Here is a 12076-nt window from a genome sequence, read left to right as displayed (position 1 = left end):
AAAAAAGAGAAAAGAGCCCTACTTATGAGCAGAGATAGACCTGAGTCACTCACATACATAGAAAATGAAATTTGGGATGTAAGTTGATAATTATTTACACTAGGCATATGATGATTCATCCTAGAATTTTTATTTTGTGAACACTATTTTCATTATTAAAAAGTCGTGGGTATGCATACATACAAATGTCCGTATAATCAAAGCTATGGTTTCTCCAGTAATCATGTACAGATGTGAGAGTTGGACCATAAAGAAAGCTGAGCACTGAAGAATTGATGCTTTCAAACTGTGATGCTGGAGAAGACCCTTACAAGTCTTTTGGTCTGCAAGGAGATCAAACCAACCCTGAATATTCATTGGAAGGCTGTTGCTGAAGTTAAAGCTCCAATACTTTGGCCACCTGATGTGAAGAACTGACTCATTGGAAAAGAATCTGATGCTGGGAAAGATGGAAGGCAAAAGAATTGGGTGGCAGACAATGAGATGGTTAGATAGCATCATCGACTCAATTGGCATGAATTTAAGCAAACTTGGGGGAAAGTGGAGGACAGAAGAGAGTGGTGTGCTTCAGTTCATGGGGTTGCAAAGAGTCAGACACAACTTAGGGACTGAACACCACTAACATGTACACACATATGTATATATACACATACATGTTTAGGTATATATACCTATATACGTATGTACGTATTAATAGTATATATATGAAAGCTATCTTTCTGTGGTTTCAGTTTATATGATACAGCACAGTTAAGTCCACTCAAATGAAATGATTAAGAAGTTTAATTTTTCACAAAGTGATTAAGAAGTTTAATTTTTTCTCCTTTTTTCTTCCACCCACTACTTACAGCCATGTTTTATAACAAAGTACTCACTTTTGGAAAAAATTCAGAAAGTGATTCTGTTATCCCATCATTTGTTTCTTAAAACTCTGGCTATTTGTTATCACTTAATTTACCATTTTTAAGTCATAAAGTGATGTTAGAACCTAACATTTATTCTATCAAAAGGGAAACATTCTGTGCAATGAGAGGCGGAAGTACTGTGGTTTGTGTGGTGCTTTTTCAACAGAAAGATGAGATGAGAAAAACACCTATCATATCTTTCTTCAGGGATCAAAATTGAGTGGAAATCACTAGTGTCATTTTTAAATGGGAAACTCGGGACATGTCTTTTTTTTTCAGGAGGCTCTTATCCACAAGAATCAGGATCTTCTTTCTCTGATCAGGTGTGTGTCTGTGTGAGTCGCTCTGTGTGTTTCTAACAGCTGTTGTTCAAGAAATAAGAACTCTTGAGGTTTTAACCTCAAGAAAGTTTCTAAAAATATTTATGCTGTAAGGTAATTCTAGTTGTTTCTTAAGTGTTTGAACTGACTTACTGAAGGCAAGGAATACTTATTACTTCAGGGGTATATTATTTTTCACTTTATTTAATGATGGATAAGTAGGATATACTTATTGAAGAATCAGAAGTTATGATGTTGCTATAAGATGAAGTCTTCAAATAAAGCTAAAAGAATAAATCTTTACTTTTGGGACTAGAGAACTGAATTTCAATTTAAAATTTCACACATGAGTTTTCTACTCTTGTGCAAGTCACTTACCCTCTGTGACATACAATATTACTTGCTAAAAGGAAACAAATTATTTTCATTGTTCCCAACAATCATAGTCAAATATAAAACAACATTTTTAAAAATTCTAAGCATTATGCATACTTATTCAACACATTTTGTCTGAGAGCTATGCTAGACAATGTTAAGATATTAATATATAAACAAATGTGAGATTAGTTTTGTTAGTGATGATGATGGTGATAACTTGTAAATGATGGCAATGATATGGACAGAAGCTCAAAAAAAGCATACTAGGAAAAATCATTCAGTAAAAGTTTATATATCCTACCCAGATTTACCTTGCAAAGAAAGCAGTTACCGCTATATCCTGTGAATTAAAAGCAACTATTACATTTTCTAACAGTTTGAAATGATTATTTTTTTATTTTCTAGTAAGGGAAAATTTAAAGCTTAATGCTACTTGATTTTATATGAATTCTCATTTCCATTCTTTCCTTTTTTTAATATCTGCATGCATGAACCTTTTCTGTAGTCTCACTTTTCTAATGTAAACATATCAACTTACCACAAGGAGACAAAACTAGAAAAAAAAATCCCATTTTTATTTTATTCAGGAACCCTTTCTAAAAAATGAAAACTCTGAATTCATCTTTGATATAGATAAGCAGTCATAATTATACAGTGGGATTGGTCTGAGATAGGTGGGTTCATCATGGCAAAGGTACATACTTTCTGTATAAATGGAGTTTACTCTTTCTGTATAATTTTAAAATACCCAGAATTTAATCAAACATATAAGTCACAGAAAGGCAATTTACTTTGAATCACTTATGTTCATATTATATTTTAAATCAAGGCTTCAAAAACTTGAAAGCTTTTTCTCCCCTTCATTAACTAACAAAGTAATGTATCTCACAATTTGAGGCAGCCTAAAATAATAACAGCTTTAGGATTTGGAGTTAGAATTGAATTTTAATCAAGCTTTTACCAGTCTCTAGCTTTGAGATCTGGGACACTCCACAACCTCTATGGACTTAAGTTTCCTTTTCTAGTAAATAGAGATAAAAAACATTTCATATTTACCTTAGTGGATCTCTGTGATATTCAACTCAAGTGACATAAATTTGAAAATGCTTCTTAAACTAAAGTATTATAAATTACTTATAAGTGGTAGCACTATATTAAGTAAGCAGTATGAATTTGGCCACCTCTAAAATTTAATTTCTTCAACCATAAAATATTCTTACCTTATTCACACATTTAATAACAAAGTTTGCTACATTACATATTATGTGAAAGTCTTTGTCGTTCATTCGTGTCTGACTCTTTGTGACCCTGTGGACTGTAGCCCACCTGAATCCTCTCTCCATGGAATTCTCCAGGCAGGAATACTGAAGCAGGTTGCCATTTTCTTCTCCAGGAGATCTTCCTGACCCAGAGATCAAACCCAGGTCTCTCTCATTGCAGGCAGATTCTTTGCCATCTGAGAAAATACTGTTTTAGTTTAATTTTAGGTGTAAAAGGTAATTTGTATTAGCATTTCATTTATAAAGAGGCTTTTACATATTCAGTAATGATTACTGTTCAAAAAGAAAGAAAAAATGAGTTTTCACTTGCTTTGTTCAGAGGGAAGAGTCTTTGCTTATCTTTATCCTAAAATTATAGACCCTATTTTATTCTTTGCAAGTTCTTCACTATGAAGAACATTAGATACACTACTATATACTCTTTACTACCAAATTTACATTATTGACACTAGATGTATATTATTTACTTTAACTTTTTAAAAGATCCACGCCAGACTGTGTTAATATTCTTTGTCTTCCTTCATCCAAACCCCTCCCTTTTTCTTTCTCTTTCTTTCTTCTTGCAATTTGTGAAGTTATTAACTTAGTAAATGGCACTGTGAATCAAACAAGTGTGTAACTCCTTAGAAACCAGTCTTTTTCATGATGCACTGTTTTATTTTGATGTTATATTTCATTACAACACATTAGCACTTTAATAGTACATAAGATCTTGCTAGAGATATTTTGCCATAGCATAAATGTACTTTTGTTTATATCAGTTCAGTTCAGTTCAGCTGCTCAGTTGTGTCTGACTCTTTGCGACCCCATGGACTGCAGGATGCCAGGCCTCCCTGTCCATCACCAACTCCCTGAGTTTACTCAAACTCATGCCCATTGATTCAGTGATGCCATCCAACCATCTCATCCTCTGTCTTCTCTTCCCGACTTCAATCTTTCCCAGCATCAGTCTTTTCAAATGAGTCAGCTATTCGCATCAGGTGGCCAAAGTATTGGAGCTTCAGTTTCAGCATCAGTCCTTCCAGTGAATATCCAGGACTGATTTCCTTTAGGATGGACTGGTTGGATCTCCTTGCAGTCCAAGGGAGTCTCAAGAGTCTTCTCCAACACCACAGTTCAAAAGCATCAATTCTTCAGTGGGCTTTCTTTATAGTCCAACTCTCACATCTATACATGACCACTGGAAAAACCATAGCCTTGACTAGACAGACCTTTGTTGGCAAAGTAATGTCTCTGCTTTTTAATATGCTGTCTAGGTTGGTCATAACTTTTCTCCCAAGGAGTAAACTTCTTTTAATTTCATGGCTGCAGTCAACATCTGCACTGATTTTGGAGCCCCCAAAATTAAAGTCTGCCACTATTGCCACTGCTTTTCCATCTATTACCCATGAAGTGATGGGACCAGATGCCATGTTCTTTGTTTTCTGAATGTTGAGCATTAAGCCAACTTTTTCACTCTCCTCTTTCAGTTTCATCAAGAGGCTCTTTAGTTCTTCTTCACTTTCTGCCATAAGGGTGGTGTCATCTGCCTATCTGAGGTTATTGATATTTCTCCCGGCAATCTTGATTCCAGCTTGGGCTTCATTCAGCCCAGCATTTGTTTACATCACAAAGCATAAAAATCATAAGGTAATACAAAATAAAAGTAATTTGATGTTATGCTTTAAAAAGGATATGGATGGGAATGCCAACTTAAATTTTAACATTTATGAGCTGAGTGGCAGAAAGACCATGACATAGTGGCTTGAACTGTTTTTCTCCAGAGATGAGTGAATCTCATACTTATGCCAGTGAACGAGTAAAGTCTGGTGCTTCTAGACAAAGCCAAAAGAGAACATGTATATTAACCACAAGTCAACGTGGACAAAACCGTAAGTCTTATGTTTCATTTGTCTCTCTCAGTGTCCTGAGGTGAATCTTAGAAACTGTGACTAAATTGATGATAAGCATTCAGTTTATTTTACCTTCATGAAGAAAGCAGATATGAGATTCTCTCTCATATGCTATATGGTCTTCTCTGGTAGCTTATGTGCTATTGGAATATATAATAAAATTTAGCAGAAGCTGTTGTGTTTAGAATCTTTTCATGCCCTAAAAATGAAGAAATCATCATAATAATGAAGACAGTAATTTCTAAGGGATTGCTGAACAACTAGACTTGTGTGTGTGTTCAGTTACTCTTTGCAACTTCATGGACTGTAGCCTGCCAGGTACTTCTGTCCATGGAATTTTCTGGGGAAGGATACTGGAGTGGGTTGCTCCAGGGGTTCAGGGGATCTTCCTAAGCCAGGGATCAAACCTGAGTCTCCTGCATTGGCAGACAGATTCTTTATCACTGAGCCACCTGGGAAGCCATGAAAACCTAGCCTTAAGGAGAAGTAAATAGAAAAGGAAAACAGAAAGGAAATATCAAATTTCCTTCAGTTCAGTTATGTCCTTAAACATTATGGAGGAGATGACTTGACCGCTATTCACAGAAATGTTTCTGGGTGGTGAAGAAGGTATGCTCTCTTAACCAATCTGGAATATGGTGAAAAATAAAGCCTGAGATAGCTTACACAAAAGGAAAAACAACAGGTTACTCTCACCTATAAATTTTGATTAAATGTTCAAAATATATTATCAAATAACATCATTTTACAATGATTAATTACAGGAATGAAACTGTGCACTATGTAATAATCAAAGTGGAAAGATTGTATAAATGTATACATAATGCTAAAAAGGTTTCAGATAAAAATCGATATGAATTTTTAATTAAAAAGAACTTAATTTTAGAAACCTCTAAAATATAAGTACTGCCTTTGATGTATTTTTTTTTCTAAAGCTACCATTATGCTTATTGCTAAATGGCAGCAGCATTTTCACTGTAGTTAGAAAAAGAGAAGAACTTTCATTATTATTACTGTTGAATAATATTGATTGTTTTGCTGGTGTTAGCAGAATTAACAAGAAAAGAAAGAGGTAAATGATATAAAATTGGAGTTAAAAGGCAAAATTAATATTATTTGAAAAAAATATTTTTTAAACCTTCACCTAAAATATTACAAACAATAAAGATATCTAGTAAGTGGACTTGATTGAAAATAAGACAAAATCAATTACCTTACTAACTACAAAACAAGGAAAATGTGATAAAAAACAAATGCCATATGCATAAAACAAAATATCAGGAAAGAATAGCAGCACACTTTTAAATTGAAAACCCTAGAAATAAACTTACTCATTTAAAATTGTACTGGTGAACATAAAATAAGACATGTGTTATAGAAATAGAAACTGTTCAAGGATAAAAGTCATTTTAAAAATGTAAATTATCTCCGTATTAAAGGAGAAGGGGATGACAGAGGATTAGATGGTTGGATGACATCACCAACTGGATGGACTTGAGTTTGAGCAAGCTCCTGGTGTTGGTGATGGACAGGGAAGCCTGGCATGCTGCATGTAGTTCATGGGATCACAAAGAATCAGACACGACTGAGTGAATGAACTGAACTGAATTTATACATTTAGTGTAATTCTATGGAAAAACCATTGTATCATATTTTTAAACTGACAGGTTCTTGGAAGGCTGATATTAAAATTCTTAAGGTATATATGGGGCTTCCCTATTGGCTCAGACAGTAAAGAATCAGCCTGCTAATGAGGAAGACCTGGGTTCAGTCCCTGGGTTGGGAAGATTTCCTGGAGGAGGGCATGTCAACTCACTCTAGTATTCTTGCCTGGAGAATCCCCATGGACAGAGGAGCCTGATGGGCTACAGTCCATGGCGTCGCAGAGTCTGACACGACTGAGCGACTAAGCACAGGCACATATGAAATGTAATGATAGGGAAAATCATCTGAAAAATGAAATATATATTATATTGTGTGCACTAACAAATACTCAAGTATTTTACATATTAGAAAATTTTACATATTGTTTAAATGGAAACATAGACTAAAACGTATAGGAACAAATGCAGGTACAAATTGGAATATATTATATGCTAAAGGTATGTTTCATATCAATGAGAACACATTGATTTATTGAGCAAATATGTTACAAAAAGTCAGTGTCCACTTGGAAAATAAATTTTTTATAAGTTTAGCTCCCACATAACAGTGAACAGACACACACACACACACACACACCCCTAACCAAATAAACCAAATACAAAAGGAAACCACAAAATATCACAAAGGAACATGGGCATAACATATTTTATAAACTCAGAATAATTAAGACACTTTTATTCATATCAGAAAAAGCATAAGCCATAAAGAAATGTTTGATTAAGTCAACCATTACCCATTTTGACATCTCAAAAGTATCATATGTAAAGTTAAAACAAAATGGTATCTGGGACATGTATTTACAAAACATTGACATGAAGTGAACTAATAGTTTTAACCTGAAAAGAAACAGACCAGACATAGACGTCTCAGAGAAATTTTTTTTAAAAAGCATTGTTTAACCTCATGGAAAAATGTTTAATCTCATTCATAACAGGAAAAACAAAGTTAGATTTTAAAAATAATACTGTGCATCAGATATATATATATATACTTAAAATATAAAGAAATAGAAATATTTGGTGTGAAGGAAAGTGTGAAGAAACAGGCTTTTGAATTTATTTTTGGTGCTACATAAATTGGTATGGCTTCTTTTGACTGAAACATTCAATCATTATAAAAATTGAAAAAGCATGTGCCCTTTAATTAATTTCTCCTAGGGAGGTACTTAAAAAACATGCACAGATATATGTGAATATTACTCATATCATTATATCTAAAAGCAAAAACTAAGAAATCATTTAAGTATGTACTGAAAAAAATAAACATCTGCCAATAATTAGATTTTGCTCATATACTGATGAAACACAATGCAAGAAGCTAATTAAAAAAAAATTGACAACTTTGTAAGACATAATATGGAATAATCACCAGGATATTTTCTTAATGTTTCCAGAATATTTTGTGTACTTCCTTAAGCATGTGTTTTTAAAAGAGAATTGAAGGAAACTGTCTGCATTTCTAATTATATCTGTGTGAAAATTTTTAAATTTTTAAAATGATAACTGAAATTTATTCTAATGGAGGAGTAGGACTAGGGAACTTGAAGAAAGGAGTAAGAGTGGATATTACATTTTTATACCCTTATTTTTAAATAATTTACAAAATACTTGTTTTACCTTTCCTGAGAAAAATAATCACAGAGAAGAACTGATATCAAGCCTCACCCCTCAATTAAAAACACTTCTAATATTTAAGTTAAACAGAAAGATAACAGAACCTTTTCTCATCTTTCTCACTCTTTTTTTTTTTTTGTCTTTGACAGCATCTCCATTTGTCCTTGCCAGATCCGTTGCTATAGCTATGGGGATTCGTTTCATTGGAATGGCAATAATCTGCAGTGCCATGATCATAACTCGTAAGTGATAATAGAGAAAGTAATTAGCAGCAATATTGATCTAACCATTGTAATGCATTACTTTGACTAGTATTCAGAGGCACAGAAATATAAACTAGTAATATTGAGTATATTTTTTATTGAGCTTATATTTTTGCTTAGACTATAAGTTACTAACAATATAAATTCTTTCAATAACTATTATTTTAATAGCATTATTCAACCAAGAAGCTCCAATTTCTTTGAAAGGTAAGTGAAAATTTTCTGATATTTTGATGCACAAACTGCATGCATCTATACATGGGTATAGGCACATATCTGATGGCATGAACAAGAAAGTGAATATGAAAATGATGAATTCTTGTCCATAATTCACTGTAGATGTATTTACTTATAATGAGGAGGTACTTGTAAAAAGTAAAGGACATCATTTTGGCATCCCTCCCTGTATAAATCTGTAGAGATATGTCCTTGGGCAGGATCATAATGAGTTAATTATATTGAATTTTAGAGTCGAAATAAAAAAGGTATTTAACCTGTCCAGGTAAAATCTGCTCTTATGTTCAGACCAGGTGGTGCTAGGGGTAAAGAACCCACCTGCTAATGCAGGAGACATAAGAGAGAGCAGGTTAGATCCCTGGGGTAGGAAGATCCCTGGAGGAGGGCATGGCAACTCACTCTAGTATTCTTGCCTAGAGAATCCCATGGAAAGAGGAGCCTGGCAGGCTACAGTCCATGGAGTCACAAAGAGTCAGACACGACTGAAGAAACAGCATGCACACACACATAATGTCCAGACATGCAGAATTAACAATGTACTCTACCTTTCTAGAAAATTACTGTGGTCCATGTCCTAAAAACTGGATATGTTATAGAAATAACTGCTACCAATTTTTTAATGAGAGCAAAAGCTGGTACCAGAGCCAAGCTTCTTGTATGTCTCAAAATTCCAGTCTCCTGAAGATATACAGCAAAGATGACCAGGTTGAGTATTTGTTTTAATTCCCCTTTTTATATATAGTCTTAAGATATGAACTGACTCACTGGAATGTGAACCTGAAACACAAGAGAGGCACTAAGACTCACATATAACAAAACCAAATCTTTCTGCGTTAGAAATAAGAAAGCACAGAAATTCCAGGTATTTTGTATGCGGTGTTTAAGTCAGAATTATGCTAGTGGAGAGAATGCATTCCCCCAAGTGTGGGGGAAATGGTTAAATGGCTATGGCCTTGCATTTATGAAATTCTGAATTCTGATTTTATTTGCGGTTTCAAACAGGATTTCTTTAGATTGGTGAAGTCATATCATTGGATGGGACTAGTACAAGTTTCCACAAATGGTTCCTGGCAGTGGGAAGATGGCTCCATTCTCTCGCCCAACCTGTAAGTTTCCTTAACAATTGGAAGGAAATGTAATATTGTATTTCATGTAATATTGCAAAAAGGACTATCTATCTTCTGACTTCGTTATATACTTGGAATTTGAAACCCCTTGTACATCTTAGAATTGATCTGGGATGGCCTCATTTCTGTGTTACCCAAGGTTTTACTTTTAACAAAAAAGATTTTACTCTCTGGAAATACTAAGATCTTGTATCATCTCATTTCAATATTTTTCATGCTGCAAGTACAAAATTTCATTTTTGCTAAAAGCAAAACAACTAGCATACACAAGTTCTGTTTCTGCATATTATTAATATTTGTTGAGTGTGACTTGGTTCCCAAGGAACTACACAGAAATAACTACAGAGATGAATAGGGCTTAGAGTCTTCAAAAACTTCACACTTCAGAGATATAGTTATAAATAAATAATGTATAATCCAGTGTAATCATTATCCTCATGAAATGTGATGAGAGTTGGTTGGGGAAACAAACACAGAAATTGAAGAAGCTTATGAAAAAATGTGAGAAAAATTGCAGCTTTAATGTACATAGATTGAGACCAACTAAGAGCAGTTACTAAAAAAAATTCTTAATTTTTTTCCCTAGAATGGCTAGTGTTTCCTACATTAACAAAGTTTGTTCTTTCGTCTTTTTAAATACATACGCTATCAAACCTTGTACTTTGCATTTTCTCAGTTTCACACTGATGTAGCATCATTACCCTTTCTTCAACTTTCAATTTCCTACTGGTTCCTAGTAGAAAACAAACCACCATTTATTACATTAATTATATAACTATAAAATATTCAAAATCCTGGGACAAAATAGATATACAGATATAGCAATCTCTACATGGACTACCAGGCTTCCCAGGTAGTGTTACTAGTAAAAAACCTGCCTGCCAATGCAGGAGACTTAAGAGACTCGGGTTCAGTCCCTGAGATGGGAAGCTCCCCAGGAGCAAAGCACAGCAACCCACTCCAGTATTCTTGCTTAGAGAATCTCACGGACAGAGGAGCCTGGCGGGCTATAGTTCATGGGTTTGTAAAGAGTCAGACAGGACTGATATGACTTAGCATGCATGCACATGGAATAGCTAAACACACATATGCACACACACTTGTATATGTGTATTAGAGGATTTCACAGTTTATTTTTATATTTTTTACCAAGTAAAATTGCATATATCTGAAGAAGATTGTTTATTTTTGCACAAACCAAGACATCTGCCAACTTCTAAATTGAATTCTGAATTCATTTCTAAGTATTTGGGTTTTTTTGCTTTCATTTTGACTTACATACATAGATGAAAAGATTTCAGACTTTTCAAAGTGACTAATTTCTAATGTACAAAAAATAGTGACATAATTTTTTAATAGAATGCAATTTTTATTGTTATTATCTTAGTTGGCTGTATTTTGCATATCTATGAATTAAGAAAGAACACACATGGTCCTAAAATCTCCTGAATGATATTATTTCAGTGTCTATATTTAAATATTATTTCATGTTTGTATTTCTACATTAATAAAGCTGTGAATATAATCTGCCCTTCTCTCTAACCTAGACTAACAATGGTTGAAATGCAGAATGGAACCTGTGCAGTCTATGGCTCAAGTTTTAAAGCTTATACAGAAAATTGCTTAACTCCAAACACATACATCTGTATGCAGAGAATTGTGTAAAATCTTATAGTTAATAAAATATGAAGTATTCAAAGACTCAAAAGCCATTCTCTGAGTGTACTCAAAGAAAGCTCACAACAAGAACAGTTCTTCTTGTGTTCAAGAATGTGTTCAACACACACATTTCTTGAAGAAAAGAAGAAAATTCTATATAGTTACTGAATTTTTCCATGTATAGCATATAAAAATTTTTTTGCAGGGAATAAAAACTAATAGATAAAGACAAAATGGTACACATAAACAATGGAGTAATAGCCATAAAAAAAGAACAAAATAATACCATTTGTGGCAACATAGATGGGCCTAGAGATTGTCATATTGAATGAAGACAGAGAAAGAAAATTATTGTATGAAATAGGTTATTTTTGGACTCTAAAAAATAAATGTTATAAATGAACTTATCTACAAACTAGAAACAGAATTACAGACCTAAAAAATGAATTTATGGTTACCTGGGAGTGGAAGGATACTTAGAGAGCTTAGGATTAACATGTACACACTGCTATATTTAAAATAAATAATCAACAAGAATCTACTGGTTAAAAAAATGGAAAGGGAACAAGAGAATGATATAGATGAGATGTGACTGGCCATGTGTTGATAATTTTTCAAGCTAATTGGTGACTCCATGGGGATTTACTACACTATTTCTTCCAGTTTTGTGTATATTTGAAATTTTCCATAATAAAAAACTTTTTAAAATTTGTTTTAAAAAATTAAAGCTTGGTGGA

At 33.5% G+C, this 12076-nt stretch overlaps 1 protein-coding gene across 1 annotated transcript; it reads left to right on the top strand.

The window, feature by feature from the left end:
• The first annotated feature begins 1074 nt into the window (after nt 1-1074).
• On the top strand, nt 1075-11388 carry KLRK1 (killer cell lectin like receptor K1). Its single transcript, XM_061124971.1, has 7 exons — nt 1075-1228; nt 4647-4754; nt 8203-8295; nt 8488-8523; nt 9107-9258; nt 9556-9659; nt 11228-11388. The coding sequence occupies exons 2-7, from the start codon at nt 4649-4651 to the stop codon at nt 11343-11345; spliced, it is 609 nt and encodes a 202-aa protein (XP_060980954.1). The 5' UTR covers nt 1075-1228; nt 4647-4648; the 3' UTR covers nt 11346-11388.
• Nucleotides 11389-12076: the final 688 nt, after the last annotated feature.

The sequence above is a fragment of the Dama dama genome, chromosome 22, assembly GCF_033118175.1.
Source record: "Dama dama isolate Ldn47 chromosome 22, ASM3311817v1, whole genome shotgun sequence".
NCBI lineage: Eukaryota > Metazoa > Chordata > Mammalia > Artiodactyla > Cervidae > Dama > Dama dama.
Note: the sequence above shows the minus strand (reverse complement) of the source record. Positions and strands in the feature narration are given on the sequence as shown.

Coding starts and splice junctions, on each gene's coding strand:
- KLRK1 (XM_061124971.1), top strand. CDS start 4,649: ATGAGTGAATCTCATACTTATGCCAGTGAACGAGTAAAGTCTGGTGCT. Junction 9,259..9,555: donor TATACAGCAAAGATGACCAG/GTTGAGTATTTG, acceptor GGTTTCAAACAG/GATTTCTTTAGATTGGTGAA. Junction 9,660..11,227: donor TCCATTCTCTCGCCCAACCT/GTAAGTTTCCTT, acceptor TCTCTAACCTAG/ACTAACAATGGTTGAAATGC.